We start from the raw sequence: 20,265 nt of genomic DNA, 5'->3' as shown, positions 1-20,265 counted from the left end.
CGAAATCATGTGAATGAATTCAAATCCAACACAGGTCCCATTCCGAATCCGATTCCGATTTCCATACCCATACCTATACCCTTTCCCTGTGCCTTTGACTGTTCCCATGTTTCTTTTATTTGTGTTTTGATAATAATAAAAAACCCATACAATCAAACCAAAGAGGTGGAGAATGAGGGAGAGACAGAGAAAGAGCATGAGAAAAGAGAAGATACAAATGTATCTCGAACTGTTCAAACTCAATTTTTCGAATCGAGCAAGATACCATACAGCAGATACGTATTTCTGTTTTCTGAATCCGAATCTGAACTTCTGAAGTCTGAACGAACAAAACGAACGACAACGAAAACGAGCAGGAGGGTTGTGTGTGTTTTGTATATGTTGAGTTTTTCAGTCATCAGCTGAATTCATGACAGGCAACGTCTTATTAGATTAAGGTTGCGCTGTTCGATAATACAGTAATAATATTTTTGGTAAAAATAATTTAATAACAATCAAAAGTTCGAGAGTTAATAGGTATCTATCAATTAAATTAAGATACCTCTCATAATAACAACCACAACAATAAAACGCTTTTTTGTTTGTTTATTCTTTCGATTGTGAATTTTTCTGAATATTGAAATAAAAGTTAATAAATAAAACTTCCGTGCTCCGCGAAACTCTTTATTGTCAACATACTCTTATATACACAAACATATGTATACATATATACACGGAAGTATATATTGTTGTTGTCTATATGGTATTTGTTAAAAAAAAAAGTATCTAGATACAATTTGTGTATCGTTATTTCCTCCATTGTAAACTACAAGTGAGCGAACCCGGTGCGGTGTGTTAAACCTACCTACCTACTACCTATCAATCAAATGATATCGTCATTCAATTGTGAAAAGTCAACGACGACGACGACAACCACGACACGACATCAGCCATTGTTTATTTGAAAAAATTATCACAATCAATCGGAAGTAAAATTGTTTAAAAAAAAAAAGTTTATCAGTGTAAAACTTAAGCAATAAAATTTTTTAATTTTTTTCGACAATTTTTTTCAATTTAAAAAATTACTAAATTTTGTTTGATGAATATGGCGGTAATTTTAAAAATTAAATACAAACAATTGGTGAAACAAAATAATTTAAAAATAATATGCCTCTAACAGTGATCTGACCTATAACTTGCACCAAATTACTCGAAGTTATACCCACCTTTATTTAAATGGAAAAGTGGAAGAGATATTTAATTTAAATATCTCCTAATTTAGTTAAAAATCCGATTTTGGTTTTGTGAATTGAAAAAACCCTACGCCATACAAAATACAAAAAAAAAATAAATAAAAAATTGTGAATAAATGTGAAAGAAAAAAAAAGAATTCAAGAAAAAAGAACGTCCTTTAAAACAAGACCCAAAAATTTATAAAATTCTTTTAAAAATAATTACAACAGTTTTAAGTGACAAAAAAAAACAAACAGAATTTAATTAAAATTAACTCTTTTTTTGTGAAAACAATCTTTGAAGAAAAAACAACATTACAAAAAACACAAAAAACTGGAAACGGAAATTGAATCACATAGCAAAAGGGAGGCAGACGAGGATCGTTTTGCCTCCACTTTTCAAAAATTCACCCGAATGCAGCCAACATTGCCACAAACAGCCGGGACAGCCGATATGGATTTGACGGCTGTTCAATCAATGGATTGGTTATTTAAAAAGGAACGAATCTATTTATTAGCACAATTTTGGCAACAGGTAAGTTTAAGCTTTCTATATATTTTAAGCATCAGTGTTTTTTTTATAGTATAGGTTCTATAAAGTTTTATAAATTCGAACTTATTTATACCTACGCCGAAAAAAATGTTGCATTTTACCGTCGCGTCATTGAAATAGAAAATATTCGTAGAGTTGTTTTTGATTTCTACATGATTGTGAAGTTTTTAAATTGTTGCTTCTAAGCTCAAATGTGATTAGTAACTTTTAACCTACAAATGTCGGAACTTCTCAGGAAGAAGATGTTTGAATTAATTGATTGGTTGGTTTATAAACCTGGATAAAAACTCAACTTTAAGCAAAAAAATAAAAATAATCAATTTCATTATAAGCACAAAGTCATATTTTATCGATAGGTAAAGTTTTTATTTATTTCCATAAATAGCAACTTATACGGAATTAGATACAATATCTTCCTATCCATTTGAATCAATTTTAATCGATCAGACTGAATTATGTTTTTTATATTTTTCTAAACAAAGTTCTCTTATTGTAAATTATTTTTCTGATGTTTTACCAACAAAATTCTTATAAGATTGTGATCAGAAAAAAACCTATCTAACTTTTTGCTTGTGATGGATATCGTGTTATTAATAAATAATCAAATACTCATTAGTTGACTTACCTGAGAATAAGTTTGTTTTTGTTGAAGTTTTATTTGTTTGAATCAATAAGGTGAGATATTTCCTGAAAATTTGTAGAAAACTTCGTTCGAATCCTTTAGGCTTTTGAAAAGTATCAGTTCACCTGAAAAAGAAATAAAAAATTTGATTATCTATTATTTCCAATTTTATTCTTAAAATTAAAATAGAACAGTTGGTGGATCATAATTAATTTAATACATAGGAGTGAGTTTTAAAATGTTTTCAATACATAAATAGGTAAATAAGTACCGAAATACGAAATTTTGTTAAATATTTAGATAGCTTTGAAATATCCAATGTTGTTACGTTTGAAATTAAATAGCTATCAAGGTATTTTTAAAAAAACCTTGTTTTCACTTAAAAAGGTTACTTAGAACTCAAAAAAGTATTTACATAACTTGTAACGATATTGGAAAATTGTTCTGTAAAATATGTTTAACTAAGAAATAACTCCCTAAACCATATAAATAGAGAGTTCTAACAAGAGCTTTTATTTCGACATTAAAACGAGTAATTTTTGGGAATAAATGAATTGATGATTATTTAATCGGAAAAAGTGTTAAATGTCACAACGCGGCGACCCAGAAGTATTTTAAATACAAAGTTGCAAATGGCCTTAACAATCTTTGTAGTAAATTTAAAGACTTTAATGCCCATGTTCTGCATTTCACTTACTGTGAATACATTTTGCGAAAGTGAATTTGGCTGTTCCACAATTCGTTATCGTGAATTGGATTTTCGAACATGTAAATGGATGCTCTGTATTTCGGTTTGTTTAATTTTTTGAACACATTCAAATCACATTTTTTATTTCTGTGAATTGCTCTTTGATAGCTTCCTTCTGCTAGAAGTCGGTGGGTTGCAGCAAGTTTTTGAAGTGAAGGAATCTATTTCCCTTAGAACATATAAAAAATCGTCTTTGTTTAATCTAAAATTATAATGAAAGCTGCAAAAAGGAAATCAATCAATTTACTTTGTTTATCAGAAGAATTCTACATAATTTTTGCACACTTACATTGTTTCAGGTAACTGTTTTTTTTCCCTTGAAATCTGCTTCCTTTTTCACTTAAAATTGCAAAAAATATTGCTTCCATCTTCAAAACAGCAAACATTTTACTTCAGAAAAAAAATGAAAATGGATGATCCTTCAGATCTGACAGTTCTAAGCAATTTCGAAATCGATCGATTGAAGAACGTGCAATTTCATTTCACGTGAAATTGAAAACTGATTTCAATTCACTTTCGATCGAAATTCGGAACATGGGCGTAAATAAGTTTTTGAAGTGTGAATGGTCCCATTTTTAGAAATTGTTTTACTTATGTCAAAAAATGACAGGTTTGAAAAGTGATAGCAGCCCAATAGCAGCGGGCAATTTGAAATAATTACTGGAAATAAATTGGAAAACCTTTTCCTGTAAATTTGTAACTTAGTTTAATTTCAGCTGATTTCAAAACATCATTCAATTTTCTAGGTACCTGTTTATAGTTAAAGTTAAGAAAGTTTTTAGGGCTAAAAATTAACCTTTTTTGTAAGAATAATAGTTGTGTATAGTAAAATTCCAATTTTTAACAGCTCTTTTCAATTAGATGATTTAGGTTTATTTTTTGTGTTTTACCGTCGGTATTTAGGTAAAGATAGGAGTCTACTGCTAATCTCGAAGTATGTTATTGTAAAGGTTTAAATTAATTCAATTATTGACAAATAGTTGTAGTATTCAAAAGTATCTCCTATATTTCTCCAGATTTGGGTTTTACGTTTCTAACTTGTGTGTAGTGTAACTATTTGATTCAAAAGTAGAACAAAATATTGGACACACGGGGAAAGTTAGTATAAGTTATTAATTTTACCAATGTCGATATTTTGAACATTTCAATCTTGTTGGGACTATTAACTTAATAAGTTTAATATCTTTCAACGTTAGATAAGTGTCGGAATATTGGACTTTTTCTTACTTTCCAAAAGGGGAAACCTAGTATAAGTAATTAATTTTACCAAATGTCGAAACTTTGGGCATTTATCAAACTTGTTGGGACTATTTACTTAGTATAATATTTATCAACGTTAGATAATTGTCGGAATATTGGACTTTTTCTCACTTTCCAAAAGGTATTCCTGGAAACCTAGTATAAGTTATACATTTTACCAATGTCGATACTTTGGGCATTTAAAACTTGTTGGGGCTATTCACTTGCTTAGTTTAATATCTTTCAACGTCAAATAAGTGTCGGAATATTGGACTTTTTCTAACTTTCGAAATCCACTTAGGGATTTATTAAAAAATGAATGTTGAAGCAATTTCCCAGTCTCCTCTACTTATTTGTAAACCCTCTTTGGACTTTTAACTTAAATTGCATTCATCAGAAATATAGCTAGCTTATAACTTCAGATTCAACTGAAAATTGATAATAACAAAATAAAATAAAAAAAAAAAACTGTAAACGACTTAATACCATTTAATCATTCAATATTGTCATTAGACTAACAAACATGTTTGAAATAAGGCTCAACAAATACCTATATGAAAAAAAAACAAGACAGAACCTAACGATAATAGCCTTGCGTGAAAATTATACATAATAATTACTATATACCTTACATATGTATATACAAACTTACATAGATGTCACACTAGATATGTATCTGTTTGCAGATAGATTGTTTACCTACCTACTTTCAGTTATTTCAAATTAAATGGACATTGCTTATAACTCTATAGTCTATAGATATATAGAATATGGATTGAACATACAAGCCCATAACTGCAAATAAACAAAAACTGCCCTTACCAAATGAAAACACAGGTGCGGTGGTCATAAAGACCTATTTAAGCATACATATATACCTAGATATTAATTCGCATGTGTTAATCGACCTCTTCTTTATGTCTGAAAAGTGACATATGTACGAATATATTGCAAAATTATAACTTAAAAAAAACAACAACAAAATAAAACAGAACATTAACATTAAAAAAAAAAAAAACGAAAAAATATATCAAATATTCAAACTGACCGTTAATTGAAAGCGGAACTGAAAATGCAATTATTACCTAATATTTCTTTTCATAACATAATGCTTAGTTCATCAAAAAAAATTATTAAAAGAATTAAGTAGGTAGGTATCTTGGCTTGCAATTTGACACAATAAACAGCGACCATATTTACCTATAGTTTGTTGAAAGACGTTTAAGTAAACAAAAACAAAACGTTTGCATAAATACTCGGAATTATTTGGTGCTCTATTTCGTTTCCAAGTTCCTTATTTTTGATTTTGATATTGTTTTAATTTACCTATTTTTTTTGTTGGTTTATAGCTTTGCACTTGGCCTGATTAATTGTGAAATTTAAATGATACCAAATGTTTTTTTATTTCTCGGTCAAATAGGTAGTATAAGACGACGAACAGCGGACAGTAGGTAGAAGGTATAGAGGCTCTGGTCAGGTCTGTGATGAAAACATGATAACCAACAAAAAAAAAAATGTAAAAAAAATAAGCACCGGAAATTCAACCGAATTAAATTACATGTAATCAATTCAACCGAGAGTGAAAACGTCTTAATATGCCTAATTGCTCCTAATATCTATAGTAACCAAAACCATAGAAGTATAGGAAAAAAAAAGAAGAAAAGACTTAAAGTACCTACCAACAATACCTTGTATGTTACCTCCCATAACAAACTCAAGAAACAAACGTTAAACTCGCCGAGCTCCTCAGCTCTGACTGATGTATGAAGAACGCAGTGTAATTTGTGTGAGCGCGCAGCTCAATATATCAGTCGATATCTTATGAGTTTTTAATTTTAGGTTTTTGACTTGTAGACTTGTAAACACATCACGAGAAAATATCTCATAAATCCTTGTATACCTATCTTATACCTTAACTATATACAAATAGGTATATCTGTTTCTGTATCTGTTTCTGTTTCTGGTGATCATCAGTGATCAGTGATCATGATCAGAGTCCCGAAATGCAGACATATGTAATGTAAGTCCTTTTCGCTTTCGACTTGTACCTATGGTTATCAGTCAGTTCGAGACGAAGAGATCACTCATTCGGTTTGAGCCACCACCCATTTTGCAGAAATATTTGTTGTTGTTGTTGTTGTTTTTGTTTGCTGATGGTGGTCCGATTCGCTAGTGTGTCGATACGTCAGTCAGTAACAACAGCAGCAGCAGCAATGGCATCAGGATTCCTTATAGGAATAATGGGAGCTCTACATTCAGCCTCAAGGCATCACAGACGCACAAATTCTTATAATGCGAGGAAAATTAAAAAGGAATCATCATTACTAACAATATATTATACAATACATACATATATACTATAGATATCGGTATATATGTAGGTATAGGTAAAACTATGTGTTGGAAGTTTTACTTTCGTGCGATGCGAATGCACTTAGCGGCTATCAAAGAAAATTTGTTGTTTTTTGTTGTTTGCAAGTTATAAATAATTGCACTCATTGAAACATAAATCTTTGAACAACATTTTGGTACAACGGTACTAAACGAATTGAAACATGTGGTAAACAGTAGTCAAAACATTGAACAACACACAAATTATAATCAGACTCAGACCACATCACATCACGAAAAAAATTAATTATTTAATTTTCAATTTTTAAAATATCTTTGTTTGTATCTACGAGTATGTAAGTATCTACAATTGTATATTTTCGTAAAGCGATATACTATAGATATGTGCTTAAAATGATGACTATTATGTCGAATTAAAACAAATAATATCTATCTTTACTTACCCAACGCCACAGCTACAGCCGCAGTCACAGTCACAGTCGCAGTCAGGCGGGCGTTTCATTTCTTGCAGATAGGTATTTTTTTTTCATCTTTGGTTTGGCTCAAGAGATACTCGATATTTTTCGAATTGAAATGTTAAGATACTAATTATGCGATTGTAATCATTTGTCATTATTAAGATTATGAATACATACATATATGTACCTACACACACGAGTATATATATTGCATGTCTATATTGGCAAAATAGATATATAGCGTGTGTAGGTGGGTTGAATTTTAACGAATTTCGTTTGTAGCTTGTCGGACTCGCGTCTAGACTGAAGTGGATTAGATGAGAGTTTTAAATAAATTTACAAAACTATTTCGAGTTAATTTCCATTTGAAAAATGTTTCTGTAATTTATACTACTCAAACAAAATTAACGAGTATTTATTTACAAACGTAAAGCATAGTATAGTTATGTATGTATGTAGGATGCTAGACAGCATAGATACATTTATAATATGGAAATAGATACATCTACTGTATATACTTACTTAATATATAAAATTGAAACCGATTTATTATTATTTTTATTTGTGGTTTTGTTTAACGATTTTATTTGTTTTATAGTTATAGGAGGAAATTTGTAGCGCCACTTTTCACATGTCTTTTTTTACATATATTCATTTATATATTTTTATGTGGTACATAATAGATATTGTTTTTTTTTTTGTAATCAAATTGATGTGAACGATTGTTCATTTTGGATATTAAGGAATATACATAAGCTTTACCCTTTGAACTCCATATCATCCCTTAATTTTCCATCAAATCCAAATGCATATGAAACATAATAGAATCCTATCTATATATGTATCTATCTATCTATCTATACGTATCTAACAAACGGTTAAGCGAATTAAAGCTGTTTGTTATTTCCATTTCCATTTGTAGGTATATTTCGATTTTGTCAAATTTCAAAATGGGAATAATTCTGCTAGTATTCCCATGACAGATAGTTCAAAAGTCTATATGCCTTGAAAGGGGACATCAAAATTTAAGGGAGATTTTTTTTTTTAGTTTTTACTGAAAACCGGTTTTTTTTTTTTTTAAATTGATTAACACTATAACAGTAGTGATGCTTAACGAGTACATGCGGACGAGCAAGGATCATGGTTAAAAATAAAAACTTGTCCTTTTAGAAAATTATACCTTATTTTTTTTTTTGGATAAGTAGAAAGGGTTTCATATTTTACATATAAATATCAAACGAAAGTAGCAATTAATATCTTTCAGGTTCGGAATCAAATGTAGGTTTACAAAAAAAAAGAACCCTTGCAATAAAATTGAATAATAAACAGTTTTTTTTTCTTAATTTATTTAAAAAAAGAGAGTGATTCAAAATTTATCGGTAGAAAAAATTATAAAAAAATACCAACTGTATGAATTGAAATATTTAATTGTATTTAATGGAAAACGGAATAATCATAGGAATCCATATTTTTTTTTACAAATAAATATGTTTCTAACCCGGACGGAATAAATATGTAAGCATTATTTTCAAAAATGTCAGGTATACTGTGAGACTGGAGTAGCGAAAAAAGGGATCAGGTAATTTTTAACTGATCATAAATTGTATGATTATTCACAACAGTCTGATACTACATTTGATACTAGGATTTTATGTTTATTTTAAAATTGAAAACAAAATATAAACCTATTTAAACCAAGTTGCATTCATTTGTTTATCTTTAAATTAAACATTTTCCTCCTTTCACTCTCTTAAAGAAGATGTTAACTCAAAATATCCTGTGACTTGTAAGAAAACCGCGGAGGTTAAGAGAAGAAGCTTATTGGACCTGTTATAACTACCATTGGTCTTGATCATTGAAACCAATTATAGAATATTTTTTGACAGCGACCATTGAATATTTCTAACATACAAAATTTAACTTTTTTTCTAACTAAGATTCTGAAAGTTCCTATAAAACGAAACACAGTAAAATATCCATCTAAAAATTCTTCTCTATTGATTTCAATGATAGCTATAATTTGGGCCCTAAGGTACAACAAATCACATAATTTTAACGACGGAAAAAAGGGAATCAGAAGTTTTATCAAAAATTGTATTTAACATTTTAAACGATTTTGAAACATATTTAGGTTTTATTGGTCCTCATCATTGAAACCAATAATTGGATTAATTTTGACAGCGATCATTGAATAATTCCATCATACATAAAGTACCTTTTTTAACTAACTACAATTTTTTGAATTATTTACAATTTAAAGTTTACATTTCTAATAGAGCAAACACAGTCAAATATCCATTCAAATATTCTTCTAGATTGATTTCAATGATAGCTATAAGTGGGCTCTAAGGTATAACAAATCAAATAATTATAAAAATTAAAACGACGAAAAAAGGGAGTCCGAAATTTTATGAAAAGTTATATGCAAAATTTTAAACGATTTTAAAACATATTTAGGCTCTATTGATCTTTTTCAATGAAACCATTGGAATAATTTTGACAGCGATCATTGAATATTTCCATCATACAAAATCGAAGTTTTTTGTTCTAACCAACATTTTTGAAGTTCTTTAATTTGTATTTCTTATAAAAAGAAACACAGTAAAATATAAATTTAAATATTCTTCAATATTGTTTTCAATGATAGTTATAATTTGGGCTCTAAGGTAGGTAGGTACAGCAATTCACATAATTTTAACGACGGAAAAAAGAAAATCAGAAGTTTTATTAAAAATTGTATTTAACATTACAAACGATTTTGAAACATATTTAGGTTTTATTAGTCTTCATCATTGAAACCAATCATTGGATTAATTTTGACAACGATCATTGAATTTCTATACAAAATCGAAGGTTTTTGTTCTAACTAACATTTTTGAAGTTTTTCAATTTGCATTTCTTATAAAAAGAAACACAGTAAAATATAGATTTAAATATTCTTCTAGATTGATTTCAATGATAGCTATAAGCGTGCTCTAAGGCACAACAAATCACATAGTTTTAAAATAAAAACGACGAAAAAGGGAGTAAGAAATTTGATCAAAAATTGTGTTCAACATTTTAAACGATTATAAAACATATTAAGTTTTAAGCAAGTCAGCAAGATGAGATGAATTTTATTAGTTTTCATCATTGAAACCAATCATTGGATTCATTTTGACAGCTATCATTGAATTTTTCTATCAAACAAAATTTAACTTTTTTTTTCTAACCGACAAAAAAAGAGAATCAGAAATAAAATGTTAACCGATTTTGCAACATATTAAGGATTAAGTAAGTTAACAAGATGAAGTTAGCTTTATTGGTCTTCATCATTGAAACCAATCATTGGAATAATTTGACAGCGATCATAGAATATCTCTATCATACAAAATTCACGGAAAAAAGGGATCAGAAGTTTTATCAAAAATTGTGTTTACAATTTTAAACGATTTTGAAACATATTTAGGATTTATTATGATTAACAAGATTAAATGATAAGTTTTCCAATTTCGAATGATTTTAGTATTTCAAAATTCATAACATTTCACATGACAAATAAGTTTCAGATATTTCAAAGTTCCTTTGTTTTAGGTTTGTTTGGTCTGTGTTATTTTATGAACTATCACTATTAAGAAGGAGATTCAAATGCATCATTCTCTATAAGGAATCAATTTAAATAATGTAGTGATCAAAAGATTGAAATTTCATAAGCCAGCAAATAGCTAAATACTAAAATAAAATCCCAAGTCCTTAACAATACGTTTTTGAAACATTCTTTTCAACCTAATAGCTGCTTCAAAAGACGTCTGCCGACTTATTAAATCTAATAATCATGTCGTTATAGGTATAATTGAAACTCCACTTAATTCATCAAACACATAACAAAGAATTTTAAAAACCACTTTTCATCCTAACTTAAATTGGGTAAACATGTCAAAATTTAACAAAAACAAAAAAAAGTTGTGGATATATAGAAACATTTTTAAACAAAATTAAAAACCAAAAGGATGTCACTTAAAAACAACAAAAAATCCATCATCATAATGCGTAGCCTTTTTTATTTATGGAAAATGTCAAAGTACTTAGTGTGACATCTATTTTTGTCACTTTTACAACGCACCGAATTCACAAAATTTCGTCTCGTTCCATTGCAACGCAGACACAAACAAAATAAAACTATAAATTCTGCCATATGCCGAAAAAGATACAAAACTGAAAACCAGAAAGAGCTCAACAAAATTGACTGGTGCGTCGTCAAGTTGAAGATATTTATGTCTTGCAATGCAACGCAACGTTCGTCGGCGGCAGCAGCGGCCGGGCGCGGCGCATCGGTGGAGGTGGGGCGGTGGAAGCGGACGGGAGCAGCAACAGGAGATAGAGCTATAGACGTTACACCGCGTATATTGATGGCTCCAACGCATAAATATACTATTTTCTTTTTCAGGGAGTGATAGATTTTAGACTACATCATTATTTTTCCCACAGAAGTTATTCTAGAAACAAATCAAAATGATATTCGAATGTGATATGAAAATGGGAGGTAGGATAGAGTTTTTAAAGTTTCAATTGAATTTCAACAAAATTATATGATGTGTTATCTAGATCGCATTACCAAGTACCATCAGTAGCAGTTTTTCCTATAAAAACAAAACATCATTGATCGCACTTGAAGTCAAGTGGAATATCAGAAGAAAAAAAAAACAGAAAAATGATCTTCTCACATTGATTAAATACTTTATTGTTTGTACGATCATCAACTATCAAAAATTATATACTTACGCACATATGTATATGTTTGGATAGATAGAAAGATACATTTATAGCTAATAATGTGCCAAAAGATTCAATTATAATAGAATTGAATTTTATATTTCTTATTCGATTTGAAAAGACATACTCGTTACTTGTACGCCTGATGTCTGTCCAAAGTGGAGACTCGAACAACACGTATTTTTATTTTTAATGGGAATTTTGTTGTTTTTCCGATCGAAAGACAAGCGAATACTAATACAAAAATATACATAATAAATATTCCGATAAAAAGACAAAACAAAAACAAAATTAAAACTAAAAAAAAAAAAAAAACATTCGAAAACCGGAGCCGTTCAATTTTTCGGTTTTTATGATCTGTCGTTTCGATTTATTTAGATATCTGACGGCTTCTGAATTTTAATGATGTGGGGATCTACTTTGTGTTTTTTCGACACATGTATTTTTGACGACAGTCATGGTTATATATTTTATTTTATTAGAATTTGATGTGAACTAGATTGTTTGAATTTAAAATTCCATTTCATAATCCAGAAGAAAAACGAAATTCTGATGATTGGTTTGTGGGACTGGGTGTGTTTGTTTGTACAATATTTCTCGAAGGGTTTCATAAATAAGAAATCAATGGAAAAGATATCATTTAAGAAAATGAATGATGTCACTTCTTTTCGGCTCAAAGTAATCACTTTTACTTTCATTTTTAAGAAATTGTTTTTGGTAGTTCGAGCCGGAATAAATATATGCCAAAAATGATTGACGTGATTGAGAAGAAAAGGTTCTTTTTCTTATTTTCAAAAAACGAATCGTTACTTTTTCCGTTTAGATATATTTAGATAAAATCCATTAGACAGACTCATAGACGTCGTCGTCCGCGGTCGATGTCGTTATAGCGGAGCCGGAGCGCCACCATACATCTACATACATGCATCATGAGCGGGATGCAAATGTATCTTTTTCATATAAAACTTTTAAGATTCGTACTTGCCGTATATTATGTATGAATGTTTTTGTTTTGTTTGTACCTTACTTCTATTTTTAGGGTTAATTTTGACGGCAAGTTTAAATTTAAATCGCAGAGTTACCATTGCGCGCCGTCGCTCGTTGCTCGTCGTTGTCGTTGATGCATGCCGCCTGCTGTGGCACCACGTGCTCACCGCTTTTTGCCATTTGACTTGAGAATTTACCGTGTGCCACAAATCACTCTCACACTCTCCCTTCATTTGGCTTTGGCTTCTATACACATAGGTACCTTCATATATATCGTTCCAGCATTAAAAAATTATATTGACAAAAAGAAAAGATCACAGGAGAGAAGGAATGTGTTTTTGTATATCCAAATCCATAGAAGATATACATTATTATAAAGGCGTCAAAGACGTTTCTTAATCTATTCTAAAACATAAAATCAAATCAAAATTTCCTATAATTCTTTTCGGTTGCTCAGTCATAAAATCAAATGGGTTTCCGTTGGGCTTCAACATCGAAACATCGAGACATCGACATCGACATCGACATAGACACAACAAAACATAACATCGACGGACTCAGATCGAAAACTCAAAAATAGAAAATTGTGACAAAGATTGAATTTGATTTCTTAAAAAAAAAAAAAAACAAACACATTTTCATGGCTATAAAGATGTTTTGGTTTTTTAAGAACGTCGTCGTCGATGATTTTTCGTTTTTTAAAGGGGAGCTACTGTGTCACATTTTATAGATACGAGTATTTCCCAAACGAATTATTATTACCTATTTTATCTGTATACAGAAGAAAACAATAATAATTTATTTAATAATCATTTATTCAAAGGAAAAAGATGTACGAGTTTGACAACAGACAAAAACGCACCCTTGATGATGCTAGGTCCATAGAATCTATAGATACTCTGTTGGGATTTCAATTTTGAGAGAAAATCTAGCTCCCCTTTTTGATATTTTGAATTGTTTATAGATATGGATAATAATTAAGCAATGTAGATGTTACTATTCGATTTGAAAAGCATCATCGATTAAATATCATATACGGATAAGTTTAATTTCAAATAAACCCAAAAACATTGCATAAAGTATCTATCGGAGTATCTCTTTATAAACGCTCACTCCTTACATAAAGATGTAATTGGTAAACACTGATAACCGATTTCCCAGCTATTATCACGTTTGGGGGAATACTCTACATGTATGAGACGTGTGCACGAAGTAAACATTATACATCACAAGAGGGTGTTCTTATTATATGTCCTGTTAAGAGTTTATTTTATCTTTACTATAAAGGTTATTCCAGATATTATATACCCTTGAAAAAGGTAAAAGCTCGATTGAAGGATATTAAGCAGTTATTACTTAAATAATTTTCATAGTTTGTTTCGCATATAGCAATACACACGATTGTGATCTTAATTGTGAAACTTTACGAATAACCTCTTTAGGAATATCGTTTCTTAAGAGGTTGTGTGTAATTTATAGATTTTTAACTATCTAACTTCCTTCCAAACCATAATATACGAGTAAAGTGGCGAGTTGCAATATATACCTCATATAAATACATATTTGTTGATGATGTCGATGATAATAATGGTGATGATGAAGGTAACATCAACAACAGGGATGACATCTAATATAGGTAACTACCAATCATCTTAGTTTCAAAAATCTTCAATAATTGGTAATAAAGTCTTGAATAACACGTCTCAATAATGAAAAACTTGTTGTTTTACTATGTTTTCCTTGAAATAATGTTGCCAATACATTTTGCAGATGTGATTGTTATATAACTTCTTTCAAATCAGCTTTAACAAGACGTGTGTATTAAGAGATTTAGGGCTCAATTTTGTAAAATCTTGATGATTGTTTAGAAAGTTACTGCCCAATCAGGAAATTTGTTTTCAATGATTGACATTTTCAATGAAACCTGTTAAAAAATTTCAATAATTCGTTTCAATGATAGCTATAACTTTTAGTTTATATCATTGGTTTTCATTATTAAAAATTTTGTTTCAAGATTTAAAAGCGATTAAGAGACATTTCCAGTTTTTCTTTCAATCATCAACTCTTACCTTGAATGATTGATTCCAATCAGGAAATTTGTTTTCAATGAAAGTTATAAAAATTTCAGTTATTGGTTTCAATGATAGCTTTAACTGGCATCTAATAGAAATCTGTCATTGTAACTGGTTTGCCATATTTTAAGTGTGCAACTTTTTTATTTGTTTTTATTTCTTACTTAGAAGGATCTTTGAACAAAATTTTTGATTGAAATTCAGTCGACATTTCTTTTCTTAAGAAAGATATTTCAATAATTGGTTTCAATGATAGCTAATCTGTCATTGCAATTTGCGGTATTTTAGGTATGCAAAGTTATTATTAGTTATCAAAGGATTGAAATTTTTAAATAGCTAGTTAATTGGTTAAAATTTAGTAAAATGCTTAGCTCCAGCCCTGACAAAAAGTTTTATAAAACTTTGGGCAAATATGTCTTTTAATGAAGTGGTTAACTTCAGTTTATATGAAATTCATGACCTATTATACAATTTTAGGACGGAGAATAAAGCATTTGAATTTGCCTAAAGCGAACTTTGGAGCGTTAACTCTTTACATTACCCCAATCTAAGTTTCCCTCGTCCTATCTATATTTCAAAACTTTTTCTTTCACACAAAATTATGGCTTTAATTTAGTTATTCAATTGTATTTTCACTTCAAGCTTGAATATTCTTATGAGTAAAATTTCACTAAACTTAATAACCCAAAGTTTAAAAGAAACAGTTGAAGGTAAACCCATCATCTGAATTACTTAAAGTCAACATAACATCTTATATAATTTTCAAAATGCTTTCAGATACATTGAACTTATCATAGAAAGATATATCTTTGCCAATATCCTTAAACCTATATCCCTTACCTTCAATGCATATTTTGAATGTATATATAGACATATATTAAGACTATATAACCCCACAACAAACAATCCTTAAATTTGTTTAAAGAATACAAATAAAAGTCTGTAAAACCATTGTCCTTGATGGTTTTTGATTGTATACTAAATCCCATAAACAACAAAGAGATTTTGCCAAGCAGACAATCTAAAATGTTTATTTAAAGGCGTTTAAGAAATTTTACTACTATAAAACATCCCTTTATACCCCGCGTCGTTGTCGTCGTCGTCGGTTGTATCCCCTGTTCCTCCTATAATGCCCGCCACAAAAACCACCTTGAATGGAAGGCGTCTGCTGCGCTTCAAGAGTGAACCCTTCTTATATTTTCTCCAGTTTTCCTCTTGGATATGATGATGGTTGTTTTTTTTTTTTTTTTTTTGTATCTTTTCATTCTAATTTCAGCGTCGTCGACGACGTATATTTGTAGTCTTCGTCGTCGTACTATCCATTTCCTTCGGATTTTGAAGGTGCTGCTTTAAATAGTAGGTATAACTATAGGTATAGTGGTATAGAAGTATTATACCGACATTGGGAAAACCTAGTGAACTCCATCCTTTTGGTGGTTTTTGGGGCCTTGGTATTAGGACACATTGTATTTATACTCCACCTATATGTATAACGTATACCTATACTATTTTCTGTACCTTCTTTCATGGGTGTATATAGTAGAGACCTATTAAAAGAACCTTTTCTAAGCCAGCTTAAGCCAATGCTTCTACGTCACTATACCGACTGAAACTGCCGTCACCGTCACCATCTCAGCTGTTATGTCCTCTTCTTGGGTTACTTTTCGACCAACCGAACGTTTTGTTTTGTCGTCCTAGTCATCCTAGTCGTCATCGTCGTCGTCTTTTGAGAAAATCATAATACCAACTATACCAAAACCTATACCTACCTACTGTTGCTCTCTTTTTCTCTCTCCGTTAAATAATTTATATATTTGTGTGTTTAAAACATCTCCCTAAGACAGAAGATGCTGTTTTTACTTTAAATTTAGCTAAATTAGACTTGTAGGTTGAATAAGATGGAGATATTAAACCGACTCGTCGTCGCGTCGGTCGTCCTTGAAAATTGTTATAGATACAAGTAGGTATACATTTATATATGTATACCGGATGTGATGTCATGGATTTTTAATTTCCTCTTTTAACCCATTCCTTATACCCTTAAGATATCTTTGGTTTATATTTTAGTTTTGCCGCCTTAAAGTTATAGTCTCTTAATTTAAGGTGGTACAAATAACAACCCCCCCTCATTCCATTGACTTTTTAAAGAATATACGCAGCAAGCTATTTACAGTTCTTACTCTAACAAACAAGTGGGCGCATAAAATGGAAGCAAGACAACATTGGTATTGGGGTACCCAGCCCTGGGACGAACTTAAACGAGGACGTTCGTAGTCGTAGTCGTCGTCGACGTCGACGTTCGACGACAAACGAAAAGGAACAAGGAGCGTACGTATAGAGCGTGGAGCGAAGAGAAGAAAGAGTGTGCTCCGGCTCTGTTAAATCTGAATCACGAGACGACACAACGCACTTTCACTTAACAGCAGCATAATAGTATCCTGCAAATATTACATACACAAAAACTGTTTTTGTATATCTCTATCTATAGATAGTAGATACATGTTTTGTTTTATATACAAATATATCTATATATAATATATATAAGCACATACATACATATATTTGCATTATTATTTGTCTGTTAGTTTGTAGCATAATTACGCACGTTGTGTGCACAGTGAATGTCCTTGAAAGTTTTTGGCACAGTTTAATTCACATATACTATATCTATCTATCTACCTTTTTGTTATATATATAGATAGATATTTCTACTGGTACATAGATAGATAGTTATAGTGGTAGGTACCATCCGCACCACAGAACCAGCCAGCCAGCCAGTTTAATACCTAAGCACATGATGGCAGAGCATTAACATAGTTGAATGACACTTTCTTATACGTTTCCTGTTCCTGCCGAGTGCGATGGGGGTTTTTGGCTAGGACTCAATTTAAATTCTACAAAATCGGAGTGTTTTTGTAGAGATATATATGAAAGTGTTTTTGTATCTTTTGATTATGGATACTTCTGGTATAGTTCCAGTGTTCCATCAACATCAAAAGTGCGATGCAAATGAACAAACTTTAGATACACATGTTTATTAATTACATTAACGCCTTAACACTAATAAACGATGTATCTATACACTTTGCTGTTGATGTTGATGTTGATGCTGACTGAGTTTCCAATTTCCATCAGTATCAAACTCGCAGCAACTCGGATACGCATATTCAATTAAATTAACTTCCTGTCAATTAAATGATCACCAATAATCAAATTCAATTTGAATGTGAATGTGAATGTGAATGTAAAGTGCCTGTATATCTAAATACTCTGCTGCTGATGCTGCTTGCTGATGAGGACTTCGAGTTGGGATTGGGATATGAATACGATGAGATAACCATCGTTTCGTCGCATCACATTGAATCATCGCAATCATCACAGCTCACAGCTGCTGGCTCTTAATCTGGGTTCAATGTGTATCTGAATATCTCTCTTTGTGCGTAGATATTTTGTGTGTGGGAGAGTGTCTCCAGCTCAGCCTCAGCCACAGTCTGGATCAGTTCAGTCTTCAGTAACTTACTACAACTCTACTATACTATAATATTCGATGACACGAGAAGATATTTTTATGATAAACTTCCAAACCAAAACGGAAATACAAATTTGGAAAACAACAACAAAAAAACATAATAAAAAATATTAAAACACGACTCGAAATATGTGAGGCTGTTTTTAGGGCATTTTTTCCTTTAAAAAAAAAAACATCCCTTCCCTCTTGATCTCTCTTTCATTTTCGTCTCGTCGATCTAAAAAATCAAGCCTCATCTCATTTGCATTGAAAAGGGAATGTTTTTTGTCACCCATAAAGATCGGACGGAGCTGAGTTTTTTTTTATTTTCAAACTTCGGATCTCACGCAATATAATGTCTTCAATATTCAATGTCTTTGTATTTTTATTTTTAATGCCGTTTCCTTTCGAACTTTATGCGAAGGCGCTTTCAATTTTCGTTATTCTCGCTATAGCTCGATCGACAAAAGAAAAGAAAAGTGGGAGTTCTGGAACATCTCGGTTTTTTTTTTCATAGAATCCGTAGTTACTATAAACCAACATCCTTTTGGATTTGTGTGATGATGATGACGAAGATGATGATGATGATGATGATGAGATGGAATAAGAAGAAGAAGAAGAATAAAATTAAAAGGCACTGCATAAATAATAAAATAAAAAAAAAATCTATATTGCACCGCGCATCCATGCAGCATATGTAAAGACGAGGGCGAAAACTCATAAATCAAAATTAAGGCGCATTAACATGCGCGCTTCATTCTTGATGCTTGGCACTGTTAAGTTCTTTTTTTTTTGTGGATCTTATTTTTCTTCCTTTTTATTAAGAGCGTATTAATATGATTTGTGGTGTAAATGAGGAAGAGACTAGGGTTACCGATCTAAGTATTTAAACACGAACAGACAATTAAGGAGGTGTTATAGGGTTTAGCTAATTATTTGTGACTTTCCGATAAGAGGTTTCATTTTTAATATTAAAAAGTAAGAATTTTTAAACAGAGAAATCAATGGATGTTTATTTCACTGTAAAGATTAAGTTATACCATTAACAATGATATTATCAGCCAAATAAAATACCACTTTTTTATGGCCCTATTTTGCTTGTCAATTGTGAAATTTGAATAGTTCTTTAAAATAAAACCTCTTATTGGAAAACCCTCAAATCTAATCAAATAAATATTCATTGAAGAAAAAGATCAACTGAAACTATAAAAAAGAACGTCTTATCGCCTAAAAACTCAAATCAGAAATAAGACAAACGGCCTTTGTGAAATTTGAAGAGTTCCTTAAAATAAAACCTCTTATTGGAAAACCCTCAAATATATTCAAATAAATATTCATTGAAGAGAAAGATCAACTGAAACTATCAAAAAGAACGTCTTACCGCCTAAAAACTTAAAGCGGAAACAAGAAAAACGACCTTAAGTCCCATTTGTCACCTACTGCAAGTTAGGCAATTTCATAGATAGTGTCAAACCTTCGTATCTAAATATACAGAAATATGTTTTTAATCCAAACCAGGGTAGGTTAGAAGTACCGTCGGTGAATTGGGAAATCCAAATCGTAATAATTTTGAGGGGTGGGGGGGGGGGGGGGTTAATTTACCACCATATAATGTCAATTACCTATATATATAAATTTTTAAATTGATTATTATAACTTCAATCATCGTCCTTATCCTATATTGAGGGTGGAGTTCTTTTGGTACCTACTTTAAAGAAGGTATACCTCCATAGTTATAGTGAAGATATTTTTTTTTTCAACCA

The 20,265-nt window shown here is 30.6% G+C and overlaps 1 protein-coding gene across 2 annotated transcripts in view; it reads left to right on the top strand.

Moving 5' to 3' along the window:
* The first annotated feature begins 208 nt into the window (after window positions 1-208).
* LOC129942259 (homeobox protein cut) overlaps window positions 209-20,265 on the top strand; it is a 102,646-nt gene continuing 82,589 nt past the window's right edge. Inside the window, exon 1 of one of the 2 annotated variants that reach the window (XM_056051117.1) lies at window positions 209-1,746. In XM_056051117.1, the coding sequence (XP_055907092.1) occupies window positions 1,627-1,746 (120 nt within the window). In that variant the 5' untranslated portion in view covers window positions 209-1,626. The remainder of the gene's footprint in view (window positions 1,747-20,265) is intronic. The other variant, XM_056051118.1, reaches the window with a different exon arrangement.

This window comes from Eupeodes corollae, chromosome 1, assembly GCF_945859685.1.
Source record: "Eupeodes corollae chromosome 1, idEupCoro1.1, whole genome shotgun sequence".
Lineage (NCBI taxonomy): Eukaryota > Metazoa > Arthropoda > Insecta > Diptera > Syrphidae > Eupeodes > Eupeodes corollae.
Note: the sequence above shows the minus strand (reverse complement) of the source record. Positions and strands in the feature narration are given on the sequence as shown.